Source organism: Lagenorhynchus albirostris, chromosome 14 (genome assembly GCF_949774975.1).
Source record: "Lagenorhynchus albirostris chromosome 14, mLagAlb1.1, whole genome shotgun sequence".
In the NCBI taxonomy this organism is placed as follows: domain Eukaryota; kingdom Metazoa; phylum Chordata; class Mammalia; order Artiodactyla; family Delphinidae; genus Lagenorhynchus; species Lagenorhynchus albirostris.
The window spans coordinates 12,791,339-12,815,089 of record NC_083108.1 but is presented as its reverse complement, the minus strand read 5'-3'; the positions used below and the strand labels follow the sequence as shown (position 1 = coordinate 12,815,089).

General features: G+C 38.6%; 1 protein-coding gene across 3 annotated transcripts in view; it reads left to right on the top strand.

The window, feature by feature from the left end:
- Window positions 1–23,751, top strand: part of PHLPP1 (PH domain and leucine rich repeat protein phosphatase 1) — a 212,502-nt gene that overhangs the window by 132,203 nt on the left and 56,548 nt on the right. For all 3 annotated transcript variants that reach the window (XM_060170722.1, XM_060170723.1, XM_060170721.1), the window contains exons 4-5: window positions 336–502; window positions 23,176–23,322. In XM_060170722.1, the coding sequence (XP_060026705.1) occupies window positions 336–502; window positions 23,176–23,322 (314 nt within the window). The remainder of the gene's footprint in view (window positions 1–335; window positions 503–23,175; window positions 23,323–23,751) is intronic.

Sequence of the window (23,751 nt, the reverse complement as noted above, 5' to 3'; positions counted from 1 at the left end):
TTCTCTTACCATGAATGTTTTCAGGAACATAACCCCTACAGTTGGAGGAGATTACTGATATCACTAAACTTGATAGGATAATCTGTGCTCTTTGTAACCTGTCTCCTATACTAGGTTACTGTAAGTACCTTCCCCGGAGGGACACTGTTTCCTGCCTTTGTAATACTTTGCTCAGTTCTATCTAAGTAAATACTCTTGTTTTATATTTGAATAGTGGTGCTAATTGCATAGCGGGTCTGTGTTCCCAAATGGGGTTATCTTGTTTCTGTCCGTGGAAAACAGTTATAGGATAAAGGATGGTATGAAAATTGAGTTGTGTTTTTATCCCTTTCTAGGTTGCATCACAGCGTATTAGCTCAGTGGACCTCTCATGTTGTAGCCTGGAGCATCTGCCTGCCAACCTCTTCTATAGCCAAGACCTCACTCATCTCAATTTAAAACAGAACTTCCTAAGGCAGAGTCCCAGTCTACCAACTGCAAGGGGGCTCAATGAACTGCAAAGGTGAGCATGCAGAAGTGGGTAGATAATTAGGAAGGGGAGGGGGTGTCAGCTTCTGGTTGTTTCTTGAATATTCTGACTAAAAAGCTACAGTTAATAACCTTTCTCTTTCAGAGGGCAGGGTAATAGGACTTTAGTAGTGGAGACATTTTCAGTTCTCATTCTGAAATATTTTTCAAGGTCTCTGCCTTTGAAATGAATGATTTATGATAGTCATTACCTGGATAGATTTGTATAAGAAGAACACTTCTCTTTAAATCACTTGTATTTCTTAACGTGTCTACAGATGGGTCTGTGAAAAGTTGATATTTGCTGTGTTACCTCTGAACTATAGGGGTTTGGTCAGATTAATTACTTCTTTCAAAATTTACAAAAGGTCAGTTTTTTCCATGAAAAGATATTTCCTTAGAAATTTAAAAACGAAAGTTTAAATTCATTAATACCGCATCATCTGGGTGATTACTGTATAGGTTTCAAGAGTCGCATGTGAAATGCAAAGGGTCTGCTCCTCTAGCTACAGGGAAGGGACTTTATTTGCATTTATCTGAAACAGATTTAAGAATTTACCATATTCATTTCGTTTTCTTTTTTGGAGCAATGATCAATCTTGATTCTGTGGTAAATGAAACCTCTGATATATATTTGTTGCAAATATGTGAGAGTATAACTACAGAAGGATATAACTTAAATAAATAATGGATAGCTCATTTGTTCTTAAATGATTGATAATCATCAGAGATTAAACTATGGAAATTAACCATTATGATTATGTGTTTATGGTTTTTTAACATCCAGAAAGAATAATCCAATAAGTATTTATATAAAGTTTGTGCAGACATGTGGAATAAAGGAAGAGTATTTTAATTTTCTTTTCAGATGATTGTGAATATTCTTCTTTGATATTATACCAAAACTTGACAAGTGGTAATTTCTTAAATGTTGGTTGCAGTGTGGAATGTAAACTCCTATCGGTGGACTTTTAAAATTCTTTTGCATTAGGATCCATTGATCTTTCTCATACTTTGAATGGATCTTTGCCCCATACATCCTTTTGTTGCATTAAGTATTGGTCATTTGGAAAATACTGGTTTGTTGGATAACAGTGAGATTCCAGATGTTAATGTATTTCATTATGCAGTTTCAAGAAATGACAGTTGTTAATATCACCACTGATCCCATCAGAAAAATCTTTAAGTATTGGGAAGTTGTCAGGCTCAGTGTGGAAACAAGTTTTCCAAAATTTTAAATTTCAGTTGAAGGCTTGAAGGCTACCCTTGGCAACAAATACTGTCAGTTGTTTTTCCTGAAGTGACCTTCTTACTTCATTGTAGAGAAAACGTCTGCCAAATACCCAAGTCTGAATACTGAGTTGGTCAGTCGTTCTTTCAGGTAAAAGTGGTATTCCCTGAACATTGTGACTAGTTTGGCTCACAACTCAAATAATCGTACAAGGGTTTTCCTTGGGATAACCATCATACTTTATACAGCAGAAGTGCTTTATGTGTACTTCCCATTTTATCACCCAGAAAATAAAAAAGATATGTATTCAGCGGTTGAGATGTAATACAAATAACTTCCTTGCATCATCAAGGACATTTTTAAGTAAAATTGGCATTATGCAATTTTTTTGAATTTTATTTTATTTATATTTTTATACAGCAGGTTCTTATTAGTCATCCATTTTATACGCATCAGTGTATACATGTCATTCCCAATCTCCCAGTTCATCCCACCCCCACCCCCCCGCGGCTTTCCCGCCATGGTGTCCATACGTTTGTTCTATACATCTGTGTCTCTATTTCTGCCCTGCAAACCGGTTCATCTGTACCATTTTTCTAGGTTCCACATATATGCGTTAATATACGATACTTGTTTTTCTCTTTCTGACTTACTTCACTCTTTAGGACAGTCTCTAGATCCATCCATGTCTCTACAAATGACCCAGTTTCATTCCTTTTTATGGCTGAGTAATACTCCATTGTATATATGCACCACATCTTCTTTATCCATTCGTCTGTCGATGGGCATTTAGGTTGCTTCCATGACCTGGCTATTGTAAATAGTGCTGCAATGAACATTGGGGTGCACGTGTCTTTTTGAATTATGGTTTTCTCAGGGTATATGCCTAGTAGTGGGATTGCTGGGTTGTATGGTAGTTCTATGTTTAGTTTTTTAAGGAACCTCCATACTGTTCTCCATAGTGGCTGTATCAATTTACATTCCCACCAACAGTGCAAGAGGGTTCCCTTTTCTCCACACCCTCTCCAGCATTTGTTGTTTGTAGATTTTCTGATGATGCCCATTCTGACTGGTGTGAGGTGATACCTCATTGTACTTTTTATTTGCATTTCTCCAATAATTGGTGATGTTGAGCAGCTTTTCATGTGCTTCTTGGCCATCTGTATGTCTTCTTTGGAGAAATGTCTATTTAGGTCTTCTGCCCATTTTTGGATTGGGTTGTTTGTCTTTGTGATATTGAGCTGCATGAGCTGTTTATATATTTTGGAGATTAGTCCTTTGTCCGTTGATTCGTTTGCGTATATTTTCTCCAATTCTGAGGGTTTTCTTTTCCCCTTGTTTGTAGTTTCCTTTGCTTTGCAAAAGCTTTTAAGTTTCATTAGATCCTATTTGTTTATTTTTGTTTTTATTTCCATTACTCTAGGAGGTGGATCAAAAAAGATCTTGCTGTGATTTAGGTCAAAGAGTGTTCTTCCTGTGTTTTCCTGTAAGAGTTTTATAGTGTCCAGTCTTACATTTAGTTCTCTAATCCATTTAGAGTTTATTTTTGTGCATGGTGTTAGGAAGTGTTCTAATTTCATTCTTTTACATGTATCTGTCCAGTTTTCCCAGCACCACTTATTGAAGAGACTGTCTTTTCTCCATTGTATATCCTTGCCTCCTTTGTCATAGATTAGTTGACCATAGGTGCATGGGTTTATCTCTGGGCTTTCTATCCTGTTCCACTGATCTATATTTCTGTTTTTGTGCCAGTACCATACTGTCTTGATTACTGTAGCTTCGTATTATAGTCTGAACTCAGGGAGTCTGATTCCTCCAGCTCTGTTTTTTTCCCCTCAAGACTGCTTTAGCTATTCGGGGTCTTTTGTGTCCCCATACAGATTTTAAGATTTTTTGTTCTAGTTCTGTGGAAAACGCCATTGGTAATTTGATAGGGATTGCATGGAATCTGTAGATTGCTTTGGGTAGTACGGTCATTTTCACAATATTGATTCTTCCAATACAAGAACATGGTATATCTCTCCATCTGTTGGTATCATCTTTAATTTCTTTCATCACTGTCTTATGGTTTTCTGCATACAGGTCTTTTGTCTCCCTAGGTAGGTTTATTCCTAGGTATTTTATTCTTTTTGTTGCAATGGCAAATGGGAGAGTTTCCTTAATTTCTCTTTCAGATTTTTCATCATTAGTATATAGGAATGCAAGAGATTTCTGTGCATTAATTTTGTATCCTGCAACTTTACCAGATTCATTGATTAGCTCTAGTAGTTTTCTGGTGGCATCTTTAAGATTCTCTATGTATAGTATCATGTCATCTGCAAACAGTGACAGTTTTCCTTCTTCTTTCCAATTTGTATTCCTTTTATTTCTTTTTCTTCTCTGATTGCCATGGCTAGGACTTCTAAAACTATGTTGAATAATAGTGGCGAGAGTGGACATCCTTGTCTTGTTCAGCATTATGCATTTTTAAAAAGAATATTTTTGCCATGATTGCCTGGCAGAGAAGAATACTGTGACAATGGGGACAGTTTGATGCTGCACTGAATTAGCTCCATAGGCAGTAAGAACTCCAGAAGGATATTGTGCTCGAGCACTTCCTTATTGTTCCCTGGAGCTGATGGTTACAGTGAAAGGGAACCACAGGAACTTCTTGAACTTAGGTTTTTATATGCCCTATGCACTCATAATACTATTTTTACTGACAGTACTGTAATAAAGTTACAATGATTTTTTGCTAAAGGATTATACCATGATTTAATCTGTTTTTGAGGCTTGAAATTATTTTGAAGTATTCTTGTGTATTTCACAGCATTGTAGGCTTCTGCACTTCATTACAGAACATCAAGAACTTTATATCATGCTATTAAATCTTGCTGTCTTAGAACAGAAAGGGGCATTAGAATTTATCCAAACCAGTGCTCTCATTTTAGAGATGAGGTAGAGGGAGATGTTAAATGCCAAGATCAGGTTAACGGTTACCTTCTGGGAGGCATTTGGGAATGCGATTAGGGAATGATTTGAAGAGGATTTCAACTCTAACTATATCCAAAATGTTTATTTCTTTACAAAAAATTAGAGACAGACAAAATGTTAATATTTGAAAAAGCTGAATAGTGGATACTTGGATGATCATTATTATTTTCTGTATTTTTCTATTTGTGTATTTCATAATAATCCAAAAATTAAAGCCTAAACAAAAAGGAAATCAAAATGCTTCTCATAACATAGGGGAATGTGATAGTCCCAAAGGGTCAGCATATATGGACTAAATAAATAAATACCCAGATGGAGGGATATTTGGGGCATTGCCTTGCCTGTTGGTACTTTCAGAATCTCCTGATTGGTTCCTCATATCTGTTGATTCTAAATCTGTAAATAGCTTTTCAACACGTCCACCTTTCTTGTCTGCTTCCTCTGCTGCTTCTCCTCTGTCTCTTAGCACATACCCTCTCCACCCAGCTGTGAGGGGAAGCACTTCTCAGCTCTCACAGGGGCTACTGCAGGAGCTTTGGAGAAATGGTTGTCTTAACTGTCATTTTCCCACTGCAGTTCATCCTGTTTAGTTTTCTTGCCTACTATTTTGTGCATTTTTTGGTTTTGTTTTGTATTTTTAAAAATTTAAACATTTGTCCCATCAAAGTAATATCCTATATAGAGTTTTAAAAAATCCTAATAGGCAATAAGACATAGGAAATAGGAACTCCAGCCCATCCTTATACCTAAGTCCTGTTCCCTAGGTGACTACTTTTGATTCTCAGGACTCTTCTTGCTGTTTTCTTCCATCTTCTGAAATAGTATGTATGTACTGCTATTTTTGAATTTTTTGTTATTGGGCATTATGGGTTGGCATATTACAATAGAAGATGAGGATTTAACTCTTAGATTGTCTCACAGCCCCTCAGCCCCATGCCACATGCCCAGACCGCCACTTCCCCCATCCTCTCAATGTACAGATATCCGTTTCTGGTTAAGTAGATGTTGAGGGCTCACATTATTTTGAGCATGGAACTGTGATTCTCCTAAGCCACTTAAATGCAACAATTACATTTCCTTTCCTGTGCTGGCTGGATAGTAGCCTCTCTTTTTCACTGGTGTACTTTTTTCTCTAGTGTTGTTAAGGTGGCAGAACTCTAACCCTCTTCTCAACACCTTTGTCTTGGAGACTTCTTCCCTCCTGGAGCCAGCGTAGGCACCTGCTCCATAGGCCTGCTACCGAGCTGTTGTCCCGGGGTTACCTTTTGTCATTTTCCTGGTAATTCCCTTTTCGTCTCTCCTTTGTTTTCTATATGTCTTCCTGTGTCTAGCGATTCTTTCTTGGTTTACTCCCTCTTTTTAATGGAATAGCTTCTAGGATCTTCCTGAGAAAGGGGACATGGGAGACAAATTTACTAGGCACTTTGTATATCTAAAAATATATGTCTCACACACTTGATTGATAATTTGTCTGGTCTCTGGATAGGAAAACATGTTTCCTCAGAATTTTGAAGCCTGTGCACTATTGTTTTCTAGCTTCTACAGTTGCTATTAAAAAGTGTTATACTCTTGGTTCCTGTCTTTGTAGACCTCCTTTCTTCTTTTTTTTTTTAATAACCCCCAAAGAGGTTTTAGGATTTTCTTTTTTAGCAGTCTTTATTCATTTCAGCAGCTATGATGAACACTCGATCTGAAAAAAAGACGTCCTTCAGTTCTGGAAAACTTCCTCATTGTGTTTTTTGATAACCTCATCCGCACCTTGGTTTTCTCTTTTCTTCCTCTGAATTCCTGTCAGTTAGGCAGGACCTCCTCATTTGTCCTCTAATGCTGTAATTTTCCTATTTCTCTTAATGCCCTACTTCTTGACAGGTTTTCTCTACTTTATCTTAACCTTCTGAATTTCTGCTGATATTTTTTAAGAGCTCTTTCTTGTTCGTTGGTTTAATTTGTGTGCTTTTTAACAGCATTCTGTTCCCCACCGCTGCCATGGGTGCATTCCTTCTCTTTCTGAGGACATTAAAGTAATTAATTAATTAATTTCCTTCTTGCACTGTCTTGATTTTTTTTTTTTCCTGTTTGTGTGGGTGTCTGACTCTTATGTTAGGAACTTGACCTCACTGTTTGGAGATCCTTTGCTCTCTGTTCCTATTTAATGGTGAGCCACTGAGAAGCGAATTAGGTGCTGTGGTCTGTGGACAGCGCTTCTCCTCCATTGCAGTGCTATCGGGGGAGAGCCTTGTGGTTTCCTTGGGGAACTTCCAAAGACAGTATCTGTGGATCTTCTCCCTAGGACATGTCAGTTTTACTTGAGAGGAATCCTTTGGTCTTCTGCCTGGGCAGTACATGCCAAGATTCAGGGAGTGGAGTAGGGTAGAGAGCTGCAATCTCAGGGTTTAGCGTGTGGATTTTTATTTGATCCCGTTTTCAGAACAGTGTTTTCTACTATTCCTGATGCCTTGGAGCCAGGACTCTGGGATTCAGTTTCTTCCAGGGAATAAACTGTCTCCTGCTGGAATTGGGGAGAGGATCTGGGGTCTCATGTAATTCCTTATATTCCTTGTATCATCTTTTGGAAGTCTTTTTGCAGAAGTATAATGAGTGTGCAGTTCCATGGGTTTCCACAAAATAACACATGTGACCAGTGCTCATACTGAGAAGTAGAAAATTACTATTTTCAGGGAGGGCACAGAAGCCCTCCCTGCACCCCTCCTCTTAGTACCCTAAAGATAATCACTGTGCGCACTTCTAACACCATGAAGAGTTTTGCCTGGTTTTGTTCATAATATAAACGAGTCATATAGTATGTACTTGTGTCCCGCATCATTCACTTACATTGTTTTTACAAAGCAAAACAAAGCATATCAAGTTACATATTATCAGCTTGCACTGTATAGTGTGTAGTATAAAGCCATGACTTTGATTTGTTTAAGGTGGGAGACTTTTCAGTTTTGCACTGCCAGGAAGGTTTGTTAAGTTTCTGTTGCTTTTTTTTTTTTAACCTCTTTATTGGAGTATAATTGCTTTACCACGTTGTGTGAGTTTCTGCTGTATAACAAAGTTAATCAGCTATACGCATACACATATCCCCACGTCCCCTCCCTCTTGGGTCTCCCTCCCGCCCTCCCTATCCCGCCCCTCTAGGCGGTCACAAAGCACTGAGCTGATGTCCCGAGCTGTGCGTGGGGGAGGTAGGTTGAGGGGACTCGGATGTGGAGGCTGAGCAGCTGGTGAAGGTGATGTTGTATTTGCCCTTCGGTAAAAACTAGGCTTTAAACCAATTTCTTTTTCTCCACATACTAATGTGAGATTTTTGTCTCCCATCCCCATTATTCATGAAAGATTTTATTGCCAAGTTTTCAAAGTAGTAAGTTTGTAAGTATATGTGTACACACACACAGATGTTCGATGCTAGGAATTGAAATTATATATATTTAAAACTCATTTATACTTCAGAAAGCACTGATGTAGCTTATTTAGAGTCATACAGTTAGTATGGTATTTTTGAGATATGCCATTTATTTAATTTATTAGTTTTAGTTGTATGTTTAAGGAATTTGTGTTGATCTCTAGTGTATGTTTCACAGGGAATATGTTAGAGAAGTACCAAAGGGTAATTTATTTTTATGTTTTTACCACAGTCTCAAGGGATGAATTTTTAGGTTACAGTGTCAGGGCGAATATCCAGAGAGAAACGTTACATACAAAGCATTTATAATGCATAGGAGTTCTAAGACTTTTTCTCTTAACCACATATCCCCCTAATATTTTTCTTTCTATTGCAAATTCTCACCTTAAACAAATGAGCAATTTCCATAGAACATTTAAAATGGTATTTGCAACAACATTCTAATTCTGGAAAGATGGCATGCTGATGTACACACACAGGCCAGCAGTTTCAGAGGGAAAACATTGTTCTTGGAACTACCAGTGTTTGTTTTTCCTTTATTGGCATTGGAACTCTTCAGTTAGTTTTCAAAAATAGAGTCAAGGCAAAATCAGAGTAATTTTTGGTAGTTTTAATGGTTTCTTTCCGGATTTTATATGTTACTAATAATTACGATGCATTATTTACCTCTATTTTATTAATACGTAGTATTTCACTTACATTATAATCGTATTCCATTTAGATGACCCAGATGGTATTAGTACTAAATTGTTATTATTTGCAATGGAGAATTGTTTTAATAAAATATAGTAAGTTTCTTTGTAAAGTCAATGAAGAGGACAACTTTTTGTTGGCTTAAATTCAAGGAATATAATTTTCCTCCCCATGTCTTAATTTTGTTGTTTTTAATATGGTATCAAAGCAGCGTGAACTTATTTGTACTAAATTATATTGGTGTTCAAACGTTTCAAATGTACTTTTACATTTAAAAGAGCTAAATCTATCATTTATTAAAATTTCATGTGTCGTAATATTGTATTGACAGATCTAAAGTTTGTAAGGGATGATAGCTCAGAGTTCTTTTACGGTGATATCCAGTGCAGTGTTTACAAAGAGCAATGTCAAGAGCAAACTCAAAAGCCAAGTTTGATAGTAATAATTCGTATGTATATGTTTCTGGTAGCTTTGTCCACCCCGGTACTTGGAATGTTATCTGATTAGATGTGAAATTTCTTTCAGCTGAAAAGACTAAGAGAGATGGGAGGGATGAGAATTTTTCAAATGGGAGTGAAGGAATGAAGTTGAGTTGGGTGTGCAAGTATGTGGGTATAAAAGAATGAAAGTTATTGAAGAAATGAGCATTGAGAAACTCATAATTATGCCTGGCATTTATCAAGTACCTTTCTTCTTAGAAAGCTTAATTTTCTACATTTTTAGTCTCCATGAAATGGAAAACAAATGACCTTATTTCCTACTCTGTTCTTTTGGGGATCTTGGCAGTCCAGAGCTACAGAGTTATTCGTTTTAATTACTTATCCTTACCAAAAGTTCGCATTTCCAGGTTTTTATAGAAAGAGAGATTTTAATTTTTGTTTTTATCAGTGATTTTATCAGTGACTCACTTTTAATGGAAACAGTGATGATTCATTAACATAGTGGGATCAGGGGTGGCATGCTAAAATATTTTTTCAGCTTATTTGCCAGACATAGACTGCAGTTCTTAGAACAGTTTCAGCTTCTTTAAAGATGCTCTGTCATATAAAAAATATTGCAAGCAAACAAGAGCCACGCACTGCTGAAGGAAGGGCATAGCCGATGCATTAAAGACAAAACACTTAGCACAGTCGCTGCTCAGGGCTTGGGAAGGAATTTTCACTACTGGGTTTGGTGAGGCTTGCCGAATGTCTAAGGAATTTCAGAGACTGTACGGAATGCCCTTTTTCCAGTTAACTTTTCCCAACACTGAAGTTCCTTTCTTTATGCAGCTTTGCCTTTCAGATGGAGTTTTGATCCTCTTGGGAAGCTTTCCATCTCACACAATTCCCATTTTTTCCCTGAGCATGTGATCAAAGGAAGGCGTTTGCTTGGTGCTTGGGACGCTGAGATTGTGTAGCCTTTGGTGCTCTCCTTGGTGACGGCTCTCGGCCTCATTTCTGGCAATAATAGCCTATTTTCTTCTGCCCTCATACAGCGCATTTAGAAGAGAGAGCTCAGAAGAAACAAAAGATTTATTTATCAGCCAGACTATATTGAATTCAGTTTGCCCTGTTGCCTTCTTGGGATCCTTTAAGATGTTCTTTAACTTTTTTTTCCCCACTTACATAAAAAGTGGGGCGAGATCTTCAGAAGCCTTGGCTTGAATCCAGTGAGGCTATTGTATTCTGGCCAATTCTGTTCTTCTGTTTGTTTTAGTTGAGCTCCTCGCTGTACTCTCTCAGTTTTAACTGTAAGAGTTTAATGTTAAACATAGTATTTGCAGAAATTTGCTATTCTGAGTGGTAACCAACTTTTCACTTTGCCTAGCTCTTAGGGGAAAAGGATAAGCATGCAGTGAGCTGGCCAACAGATAATTATTTTGCAGTTGTTGATGGTTAAATAGCATAGTAACTTGTGACTTGGGAACATGATTAACATCATTACTGATAACTTCTAAAATAATGTTCTGGTTGCTAGTGTGAGAATGCTGATGGAAACCAGTAATGTTCCTCTTTCTCCCTCTCCCCTCTGCCTCATGTCAGACAGACACAGCTAACAGTACAGCTAACACTGGACTTCCTTCTAACAACACGCACGTGTAACTTTTGAAAATTAAAGACCCATGAGGGTTTCTGTTTGTCCTAAGAGTGCCTGCAATTTTGATGTCACTCACCATGCGCTCTGCAGTAATAGAGCTTTGGATGGAAGAGTCAGATTCCTGTTGTCATTTCCCATGGCTGGGTTAGGATGGTGATGCTAGAGCTGGCAAGGTATTTGACAGAGGCCTCTCGAAAGTAGGGCACACCCATCCCTCCCCGGTGATGTCTTTGGGACTCATAATTAACAAGAAACCTTAGGGAAAGTGTGACTTTCCAAATAGTTGTACTTTCCTCCAATTTAAAGATTTCTGTCAGAAGCCTCACTTTCACCCTACATAGAGAGATCGTGTGTGTGTGTGTGTGTGTGTGTGTGTGTGTGTGTGTGTGTAGGGGAAGCACAAGAAGGGAAAGGGAGCTGTTACTTGATTTATGTAATACACAAATCCATGTGTTCTAGACTCCCCTGTTCAAAAATTGTCATAGGTAGGGCTTCCCTGGTGGCACAGTGGTTGAGAATCTGCCTGCCGATGCAGGGGACACGGGTTCGAGCCCTGGTCTGGGAAGATCCCACATGCCACGGAGCAGCTAGGCCCGTGAGCCACAACTACTGAGCCTGCGTGTCTGGAGCCTGTGCTCCGCAAAAAGAAAGGCTGCAACAGTGAGAGGCCCGTGCTCCGCGATGAAGAGTGGCCCCCGCTTGCCGCAACTAGAGAAAGCCCTTGCAACAGAAGTGAAGACCCAACACAGACAAAAAATAAACAAATTAAAAAAAAAAAAAAAGCTAAAAAAAAAAATTCATAGGTAAATAGCTGTGTCTTCATCTGGAATTCAAGGTGCTCTGTGAATACTCTAAGCATCCTTTACGACCCCAGGAGTGCTTTCTGCTTAACAATATAGTTTGCTTAACGTTTTCCAAGAACACCGTGGAGTCTTTGCCCCCCAAATTAGTGTTTCTCAAAATGTGATTTATGAAATGCCTACATCAGAATCACCTGGGGTATTTACTAGAAACAGAGGTACCTGGTGTTCATCCCAGACCTGCTGAATCAGAACCTCTGGTGATGGGGCCCAGCAATCTGCATTCTAACAATGCTTAGTGAAGTTTGAGAAACAGTCACACCAGCCTATTCTTTATGAATGCTCTCTTTTCAATTCCCCATCTGCCTATTGAACTCTTGTTCATGTCCCTTAGGTAAAAATGAGTTTTCTCTTCTGCAAGCATTTATGGTATTTTTTTTTCCAGTATGTTTCATCTTCTGCTTTTTATTATAGCAGCTTTGCTCCCAAACTGTTTCAAGTTCCTGGAGGATGAAAACCATGCCTAATTCACATGTGTATGCTTCACACCCTTTATGCCTAATAAGAACTCAGAAAATGTTTAGTGAATGAATGGTTCAGTCCTAGGATCGGACTTTTATTATCCCTAGTAAACTTTGGGTATTGGATTTTTGATTTTTTCTATTTAACTATCAGATATGCCTGGTCTGTTTGTGATGTGAGCTTAAGCTTTCCATGTCTGAGCATGTTTTCGTGACATGATTATTCTTTCTGGCTTTAGCTTATGTTCGCCTTCTCCTTTGGTAATCTAATATCCTTGATAGAGACATTACCTGATTTTCATTTTTACATATCCTTGTATGACTCAACTGGGATTTAATCTAAGTATACTGTGTGGGTCTTCTCTGCTTTGAGAAGTGGAAATAGCAATACGTTTTCTGCCTGTTACAGAAATGTTCTTTGTTTTTTTTTTTTTTTTTTTTTTGCGGTACGCGGGCCTCTCACCGCTGTGGCCTCCCCCGTTGCGGAGCACAGGCTCCGGACGCGCAGGCTCAGCGGCCATGGCTCACGGGCCCAGCCGCTCCGCGGGATCCTCCCGGACTGGGGCACGAACCTGTGTCCCCTGCACCGGCAGGTGGACCCCCAACCACTGCGCCACCAGGGAAGCCCAGAAATGTTCTTTTTATATTTTGTTATTTGTCCTACTAGTGTGGAGGTTAATATTAAACATCTCTTGAATAGTATCTCAATTAAATTGGCTAACTATGGGCAGATCTGTTGGTAAGAAAATGAAAAAATGTAGTCATAGATAAAGTGAGAAACTATTTCATAAGAGATGTTTAACTGTAACATAACATATTTCTTCTTTGTTTTTTTGATTGTTATGTTGCCAATTTATAAAAGAATCAGAAAATGACAGATTTATGCCACTGAGGACTTGCTGTTTTCATGAATTTAGTTAGTGCACAGTTCCTGTAGATCTAGTGACTGTTCTTGCCGCATGGTTACCGTCTTGTGATTTGGAGTGGTTTTCTGTGTAATGGAATTACTTGATTCATGGGAGCCTGCCCTTGCACGCCCCCCCACCCCTCCCTTGCTGTGGGCAGGAGCTCTGTCTTGTTGCCTCTTGTATCCATAGGGTTAACTGTGTCTAGGATCTGGCACAAAGTAAGTAACCCATAAGTGCCTCTTGTTTCAACTATCTTAAAAGGGAGGATTACAGTAAACATTTCTCTCTTTAGGGGATGCTTTAATTTGCCCTTCCAGCAACATGTCCATTGTAATTATTGCCAGCACTGAGTGTTCTCTATTTCCTTGATTATTATTTTGGAAAAATTATGTTTATGAATTGTAGCTTTGGTATACTTTTTCTGCTTTCTCACATTTGCAGCAGTCCTTAGGAAAATGCTGCTCAAATTCTTCTGTGGCTGTAAATTTTAAATTTTATCCAGGTAAAATATGCATGTGTTTATTTTTGTTTTCTAGTCCTATGAGAAGGTAATATGCTTGTTTTGGTTATACTGACAGTCATTTATGGTGATTAGGACGAAGATGGGGTGGTTTGTGTTTATTTTGCTCAAGTATTGAGAAGCTGGCTGTGTGCTGCATTAGCATTTGGGTGCGCTGAACCTCCCTCCCAGAAGACCCTGGCAGGTGCTAGCTGGGAACAAGGCCAGTGGGCCATTTGAGCCTTGGAACAGAATGGCATACATAAGTTCACGTGGATTCATTTCAAAGTGGTAAAGGGACAACAGGAAAAAAGTGCTGCACCAAGAAATGGAGAAGTCACCGATGAGAGTTCAATTTCAGCACAGTACAGTTTGGTGAGAGCTAAAAGGAGATGAGTCATGCTTTCTGAAGGGTAGGTGTTCCCAGCAATTCTGAAGCAGGCCCAAAGATTCCAATGTGTCTCATGCCACCACAGCTGCAGACAAGTCCAAGAAGAACATGGAGTAAAAGGTATCCTTTCTTTTCTCCTGCATCCAGGAGAGAGAGCCTCTTAACTGTTTTGCAGATTATTTGCCTTTCTTACATAACAGAGCATGTTCAGGTTGCCCTGTATCATTCCTGGATTGGGGCAAAAATATTAAAACATGGTGTAGGACTAAGTTCATAAGCCAGTAAAGTTCCATACTAAAGGAATTGGGATTTGAGGAGTGCATGGAAGATGGATCAGGAAGTTGCTGACTGATGTCTTTCATTCATTGACTTAACTAATGTTTCTTGAGAGAAAGTGCATTCAGTACAGATTTTCAAAATGTACTTTAATACCCTTCCCAAGATTTGTCCTTCTAAAGAGAAAAGAGAAAAGCTACTCTATCAAACTAATAATTTTATTAAAGCATTTTGCTGACTCAAAACCACAAAGTGGGCTCTTAGGAAGGACAAAAATACAGGCACTTGATTTTATAAATTCTCTTGGAGAAAAAGAAAAGAGAAAGAAAAAGTAAATGCAGCTTGTTTTTACCCAAGCCTTTTTCTTCGTCTGTTTTACTGGAATGGCACTAAGCTTCTCTTTTTGTTCTCTCTTCCCCTATACTATGAAATTTATTTAAATTGAATGGAAATTGAAGTGGATGGTTTATTTAATAAATGATATTGGCATAATTAGCTACCAGAAAAAAAATTGTTAGACCTCCACCTAACATAAAATAAATGTCAGGTGAAATAAAGGTCTAAATGTGAAAAATAAAATATATAAATATTAGAAGGAAATATAGGAGAACATTTGTGCCACTTTGGGTTAGGGTAAGAGGACCTTCTCAAGCAAGGTGAAAAACAGACTCCATACAGGAAAAAATGTCCACATTTGAGCAAATAAAAATTAAAATTAGTGTGTGGCTAAAGTCAGCATTAGCAAAGCGGGAAAAATGAAACCATAGGCTAGAGTGTCCTGTGACACACATGCGTCATATGACACCAAGAGGCACATGGTTTTCAGGGAGCTCCTACAAATTGATAAGTAGAAGGTGAACAACCCAGGAGAAAAATGGGCAAAGAACATGACTGTGTATTTCAAAGAAGATGAACTTCACAACAAGATAAACTTCATTGAGAAATAGCAATTGAAATGACCTGATACAACTTTTTGCCCATCAAATTAGCAATAATGCAAAGGATGCTAACATTAAATGGTAGTGAAGGTAGCGTGGAAAGAAACCCTCTCCTGTGTGGCCAATGGGGAGTATGAATTTCTACAACTTTTTGGTAATTTTGCCATATGGATTAAAAAAATATATATAGGGGTGGGAGATGCAAACTATTGGACGTAAGATAGGGTCAAGGATGTATTGTACAACATGGGGAATATAGCCAATCTTCTGTAATAACTGTAAATGGAAAGTAACCTTTAAACGTTATATAAAATATAAGAAAGGTTAAAAAAATTTTAATTGTACAAACTCTTAGACCCACAGTTATACTTTTAGAAATACAGGTTCACAATCCGTTATCCAAAACTCTTGAGGCCATTTGTGTTTCAGATTTCAGAGATTTTCAGGTTATTAAAGATAATACGGTGCATATTACTGTATATTGTATAACACCTCCCTCGAGGTTTGGGACAGCACCCCATAAGCAAACACGTTTATATTTCTAAAGGGAACAGATGAATATTCACATAAGTTTAAATCATTTTTGGCACCACATGAATCAAAGAAAAACTTCTGAATTTTTAGAGCCTGTTGGGTTTCAAAAATGTGGATGGCATTGGGCACCCATAAATACTGCAAAATAGAGTCATTGATGCACAAACAAATAGGCTGAATTATTTCTATCAGCAAAGGACCGGAAGCATTCCGTGTCGATCGGCAGAGGGATGGAATAGGTGGTGGCACATTTGTACTCTGTGTATTATGCAGCTGTCAAAGGAGTGCGTTAGATTTTAACATACTGACGCAGAAAGATGATCTGTTTGTATTAGATGAGAAAACAAGTTGTAGAAGAGAAGCGTGTGGTACAGTCCCACTCAAAAATGAGGGAGGGAGGTTATCATCCACTTACGCATGTATGTGTTTTACAAGGAAGAAAAGCTTTGGAAGGATATATACCAGACTCTAGACACTGGTTATCTCAGGAGGATGAGATTTGGAAGGAAGTAGGAGACTGTTAACGTTTTGTTTACATGCTTCTAGAGTTTGACTTGTTAAAAAGAGCATGTATTAATTTGGTCACCAAATAAAAGCAATTTTTCTCTGAAAAGCAAATACAGTTTGTATTACAGGGCACTGAGAGTTGGCATCTCTCCACTAAGGTGCAGCTCTCCAGACCATGAGGGAACCTGCTTTTCATAATTAATAATTAATGGAAGGCAGAGGGCTAAGCCTGGAGCTAGGCTTACAGCTCCAGTCCTCAAGCAGGGCCTTCATTACTTAGTACCGAAGCCTAATGATTTCCAACATGTATTAGCCTGTCCCCCCACGGGAAAAAAACAAGTTAAACTTAGACTGTTACTATGATACGGAAATCCAGTCACCCAGGGAGTCTTTTTTTAACTGACCCACTTGTGGGGAATAATAACTCCAGAAAGTAATATTGATTTTTCTTTGACTCTGTTGAGTAAGACAAATGTGGTTTCCGCTTCATGAGTGTAGTGTGTGACACTCATTTTAAGCACATTTAGAATATGTTTAAAAATAGAACTACTTCTACCATACTGTCATTTTCTTTTACAGTCAAGTTTTCCTAGTACTGTACCCTTAGTTCCTGGAAGGAAAATTACTAAAGATTTAGATGGATCTAAAGCTAATTAGTATTATGTCTCCAAATAGTTATCATGCTGTTTATTTGGTTTTATTTCCTAAATCTATACAGGCTATGTAGCCCTTACCTTTAACTCAGATGCAGAAAGAACCTTGTACATAAATTTTTGAGTGTGGATAAACTGAATGGATAAATGCTGAGAAAGGAGAAAAGATTAAGCACATCAGTGATCATAATAAAACACGCCCAGGACAGGGCGGTATATGAAACTTGACAGCATTTGTGTGTTTGTTTTTCTCAACTGTGATATCTTATGTGGATGGCATTGGGCACCCATAAATACTGCAGACTAAAATCATTGGGAGCAAGTGCTCCTTAGAAAATAAAGAGAGGCCATTTGCTAAATGTGATACTGTGCCATGTAACTTCATTTAGAGAACTAAGATTACTGTTAGACTGGATGAATGTTAACTTGATTTCTTTTCCCTACTCTGAGCTCTATATGAAACAAATGAACATGAGTTAATATCTCTTTCCTTAAAGCATTCTGCTTGCTCTGGAAAGTGAAATCAGTCTTTTCAGGTTGTTGGGTAGTTTGGGAGCATGGGCTGTGCCTGAATTTGTTTGAAGGTAAATGTACATAGTGTTCAAAATATTCATTATCCTCCAGGGCTGATAATGCCACCCTCTATAGAGAGAAATGAGGGTGAAAAAGGAGTGCTTTCCACACACTACTCTGAGGCAGTTCTTTGACCTGTGACTTAGAATTGTTAGTAAGTGATATCTATTTACATTTAACTCTTTAATAAGATGTAATAAAAGAAGGGCGGGAGAGATGAGAAGTAGTATTGATGTTGAAAGGCAGTAGATTCAAGTTGTATGTGATAGTCACACCATTTCTCTGAGCCTAGTTTCTTTGTCTATGACCCTGGGAAATGAAAGGCCCCGTCTGTTCTCACTTTTGATAGCCCTGAGAAATAAGGAAGGTATATCTACTTTAAGTAGCTTTCTTTAGCCTTGGCACTGTGCGTTTGTGTGTGTGTGTGTGTGTGTGTACGTGTACGTATAACAGATGTTTTTAAAAAACAAACCACGCGGTTTCTTGTCCTTTTAGTTTCTACAGTATCAAAAAGAATCCTTTCTTGTTATTGATAAACTCATAACTGTAATTATTACAATCGTCATTAAAATAATTTTTATTAGTCTTAAATTTTGTGATGCTCTGATCATCTCTACTTCCTATATTGAACAGCTCTGAGGGGATATCTGCAGCCTGATTGAATATAATGTAACTTCATTTCAAGGATTTAATTTTAAGGTTTAAGAACTGTAATATTAGTTTCAAAAATAAAATTATTTAAAATATTTCACCAAATATGCATTTTTTCCAAAGCCAGCCAAGTTTTATTTTAGAATCTGAGCCTGTGCACATTTGATAATTTATCTGTCTCACCTGTTAGCATGACAGAGCTAAAAGTCTTTAATTTTGTAGGAGACATAGAGATTTCTGGTCTTTTCTTCCGTAACAGTGTGCTGTCACCTTGCTCTCTCCTCTGCATTCTTTTAAAATGAAGGTAAAGGGAGGAAAGGTCACCCACTCCCCACTTTGATCTCTTATCTTTCTCTTAAACATTGCCTTCAGGTATCTGTTTCACCCATTTGAAGACCAGAGGGAAGTGGATTCTAGGTGGACTTTTATTTTTCTAAGAAGGGGTTTTTGAATTGGCAGATGCCTATAATCTGACTGCCTTCTACATAAATAAAGAAAAAGTGGACCTCTAAGAAGGCTAAGGGTTAGAGTTTCCAAAACAGATGAGTTTTACTGTGTTCTGATCAAGAACTTGAGTTCTCAGAAACAATCCATGCTTTGTTTGCTAAACAAGTCTACTGAACGTCGTGTTCTTTTCTGGGAAGAATTTGGGGGATGGGCTGTGCAGGGCAGGCTACGAAGGAGGTGGAGAGGGAACGAGAGAAACTTAGGACACTTATAAATCAGAATCAGCCCTTAAAATGTATAGGTCTAGGGCAAGAGTATAAATGGAGGCCCCAGCCCACATATCTAAATATTTAATTTAAAATTAAGCTAACAAACTGTTAAATAAAACACATTCTCGCCTCCTACCTTCACAAATATACTTTTATGATGACCTCTAGATTCAAATTTATTGAATTCTGTCTATATAATCCTCAGACCCCTTGGGATTCTGCACTGGATATGGCTGTATGTGGGGGAACTGGCTCAGTGGCCCAAATCTCATCTTTATCCATCTCCGACTCTATCCCTCATCCTGCAGGACACACAGCCCATGTGTCCAAGCTCTGTCCACTCTTGGGGCCTATGGGTGCACATACTCATGGGCGGATGGGCCCAGGGAAGAGGCCCACACAAGCACTGAAAACAGATAAGGTGTCATTTGGTTAAGGAATTCCAGGATCCTGCTTATTGTTAGTATGGAGAGAATGCTTCTCTAATGGAAATATAATGTGAACCACATAAGTATCTTAAATTTTCTGGTAGCCACATTGAGGAAGAGGAAGAAGAAACAGGTGAAATTAATGTTAATAATATAGCTTATTTAATTCAATGTATCAAAATTATCAGTTCTAAAAAATTATTAATAGAATTTACATTCGTTTTTTCTTTTGCGGTACGCGGGCCTCTCACTGCTGTGGCCTCTCCCATTGCGGAGCACAGGCTCTGGACGCGCAGGCCCAGCGGCCATGGCTCACGGGCCCAGCCGCTCCGCGGCACGCGGGATCCTCCCATACCGGGGCACGAACCCGTGTCCCCTGCATCGGCAGGTGGACTCTCAACCACTGCGCCACCAGGGAAGCCCGAGTTTACATTCTTTTTTGTACTAAGTCTTTGAAATCCAGTGTGTATTTTATAATTAGAGAACATGTCAGTTTTGACTAGCCCCATTTCAGATGCTCGGGTGCATTTCAGATGCACCTGGGTCTCGTGGTATTTGTACCAAACAGTACAGCTCTAGGCCAAGGGAGCCCAAACTCCTTGTTCTATAGGGGCCCTTGGCCTGTACCTAACTATTTTTTTTCTCTTCCATTCAAGTTTGTCACCTGCCTTTTACTCTTTCAACTCACTGCTGCTTGCCTTTCTTCTCAGGAATGGTATGGTCCTAATAAATTTGTTTGCATAGATGAATATACCTTTTATCCCCCTGTTATTGACAAATACTTTTCCAAAAGCCAATGCTTCCACTTTCCATCTTGAGTAATTACTGGAATTGTAATCCTTCTGTTCTCCACTTTCTGAAGTCTTTGTGCTATATTGTTTTGGATAATGTCTAGGGTCTTTTTCCTTCCTAGAGGAACTTTTTTTTAAAAAGTTCAGTTTAATTGCATGCATATTTTAAAACTGTGGCCAGTTCTAACAAATGAGGATACAAATCTAGAAGGTAGGGTACTGTTTTTGTTTGGACTAGAAGTGCAGTTTTATCTATTTCAGGATACAGTTTCCAGAATTAGAAGAAAAAAAGCATCTAGTTAAATTTGAATTTCAGAAAAAAAAAATATATATATTTTTTAGCATAAGTATGTCTCTTGCAACATTTGAGACATACTTATACTAAAAAATTATTTGTTGTTTATCTGAAATACAAATTTAACTGGATGTCCTGTATTTTATCTGGCAACCGTATTTCAAGACTGTTTTACTGTCTCAAAAATTGGGGACCCTAAGCAGCTTTTACTTCTGTGGATTAAACTGTTGATATTTACTGTGTTAGAAATTTAAACTGAGAAATATTTTCATATATAGTAATTCATTTAGAAAAATAATAAACCCCATTCTTGTTAACATATGTATTTTTAATGAAAAATAACTACCTTCTATAACAAGAAAAAATAGGGAGAAGAATGTTATTATTTTATATTGTTGCAACTCTTTTAATGCCTGGCTTAAGTAGAAGATAGTTGGATTCTCAAGTCTCCTTCTGTTTCTAATCAGGTGTGCTATCACAAAGACATGTACCATCTGGAAATCTCCACTGGACACTTGGGAGAAAATGAGAGTGACAAAAGTCAAATGACATCTTAGTATTGTTATGAAAATAGTTTTGACCTTGAGAATCTCCTGAAAGGATCTCAAGGACCTCTTCCACGGTCCCCCAACCATGCTTTGAGAACCCCTGGGCTAGGAATAATAGACCCTCTAATTCTAGCTTGTGTGTTAGATAGATCATAGATAATCAGAATACAGGATAAACATTCTTTGTTTTAAGTAGGACTAATGAGTCAAATCATAAAATACAAAACAAATTTTAAAATGATTATTCACGTTTAGCAGTAATTCTTAAGTTTTGTTTTGTTTTTTACTTTAAAATTACTCTGTCGGCTGCTCTCGCTTTCTGAGATGGCCCACACTCTGTGTTTCTCTCGAAATAAATCCACTTCTTACCTATCAACTTTGTCTCTCACTGAATTGTTTCTGCGATGAGACATCAAGAACCTGGGCTTCATTAAGTCCTGAAACCAGATACTGAAACCCCTGCCAGGTGGGAGAAGTTAACTCTGCTGCCGCAACAGGCATACCACGGACTGGCTGGAACCAGAAGGTTGATGATGCTGACTCCCACTTACCTCACCACCAACCAATCAGAAGAAGGTCCATGAGCTGATCACACCCTCCTCTTTGAACCATTACTATAAAACTCCTCACTACCCCCTGCAGGTTGGGACACTCAGTTTTGAAAGCATTGACCCTCTGTGGCTCCCTTTGCCTGGCAAAGCAATAAAACTATTCTTTTCAATTTCACCCCCACCAAAAATAAACAAATAAAATAAAATTACTCTGTCAAGAAAATAGCTATCAGTCTGTCAGATAGGTACATTGTTAGTTTTCTATTTAGAATAAAATTTACATAGCCATTTAGAACAAAGCTTTACATTTTTTTATTATAAAATTCAATAAAGAGGTCACGTGACAGTTTCTTTAAAATGCTGATTGGATTGAATTGGGTTTATTTTTAAGATGTGTCTGTTCTAGGCATAGTACACATTGCCTAGTATTTAGGCTTGGCCAGTTTATAAAATAATTAGCATAATGCAATAACTAATCTGATTCTCATCTCAAATAGAAAACGTTCTCGAGGTTGGCAATGGGCCAAATGTGAGAGTACACAGAGAAGTGCCCTCAAACTTAGAGGTGACTTTTTTTTTTTTTTGCGGAACGCGGGCCTCTCACTGCTGTGGCCTCTCCCGCTGCGGGGCACAGGCTCCAGACGCGCAGGCTCAGCGGCCATGGCTCACGGGCCCAGCCGCTTCGCGGCATGTGGGATCTTCCCGGACCGGGGCACAAACCCGTGTCCCCTGCATCGGCAGGCGGACTCTCAACCACTGCGCCACCAGGGAAGCCCTAGAGGTCACTTCTTGAATTGCTTTAATTGCTTGGACAACTGAGAAAATGAAAGAGCCATTAACAAAAATAGAGCAGGAGGAAGTGCAGGTCTGGGATAAAGATGGTATGTTCGGTTTTGGACTGGAAATGTTGTAGTGTGGGTCAACAGAGAGGAGATGCTGTGTGATAGGGTTAGAGAGAGTTGTCCACAGGGTAGTAAAATGCTTTCCAAGGGAGACAATGTAAAGAGAGAAGAAACAAAGAGCACATCTGTGAGGAGTACCTAACTGTGGGGTAGGAAAGAGGAGATGGGGAAGAAAAAAGAAGAAAAGGAGGAAAGGTTGGAGAGAGCTAGGAAGAGGCTAGGTGAGGAAAGTGTCCTTAGAGTGAGATGAGAAGAGCTCTTCGTGGAAGGGTGTGTGGTTAGCAGGATCGAGACTGAGGAATGGTCATTCGTTCTTCAGTTTGGAACTGCAAAACTGGTACCCTTAGAGAGAGTGTAGTTTTGATTAATTGTGAAGTTTTTGTTATTTCAGGTTTGGATTGGAGAGCAGGGAAGCAGAAAAGTTTTTGGCTTGTCTGGGGTAACAGAAATCCTAAAGAGCTACATCGGTGTTCTTTTCCTTCCTCTCTGTTGTCATTCACATGGATGTTAATTAAGCTAGCCAAGGTGAAGCTAAAAAACTCCAGCAAACTCACCGCCTCAAATATTCAACCTTATTTTAGAGTGACGTTTGTTCTTAAATATAATCTTTATATTTTAGGTAAAACGCTGGCCTTAGGGTCTGAAGATGTGCACTCCAGCTCTGCTGCTTGCTTACCCTCTGAGGGCTCCTTTTTCTGCTCAGCTGAATTAGAGTTGGACTAGATTATCTCTAAGGCTATGCCAAAATCATGTGATGTTATGCATCTATGATATTTGTCTTTTCTTTTCCTTTTATTATAATAGGTTCAGCAAGTTGAAGAGTCTTAACCTTTCCAATAATCATTTAGGGGACTTCCCATTAGCAGTCTGCAATATTCCAACCCTGGCCGAGCTGAATGTGTCCTGCAATGCCCTCCGAGCAGTCCCGGCAGCCGTCGGAGATATGCACAAGTATGTACTTCAAACCCTGCTGCAAAGTATCTCTCAGAAACCCCCAGAAAGCTGCATCAGGGTCGCAGCACATGAGATTAGTTAACTTGTTATGTTGGTCATATGTTGGTCTTTTGGTCCCAAATCAAGAGATCATGCTCTTGTGTAGAGTTCATTTGTTAGCTTCTTTCAGATGCTTGTAAAAAATTAAAATATCCTTGTTTAGAACGAAGACCCCTACAGGTGAATGTGTCTAAATATGGGAGGAGGGGTTACTTTCTCATTTCCTGAGTTATGTTGAATTCTAAGACCTAGAAGTTAATTTTTTAGAATAACAATGAAAGATGGGTATTTGGACAGATTCACACTGCAGTCAGCTTGTGTTGTTCTCATTTATCCCTATCCAAGTTGGGAAAATTGGTCATAATTTTCGTTTTCAGTAAAAGATTA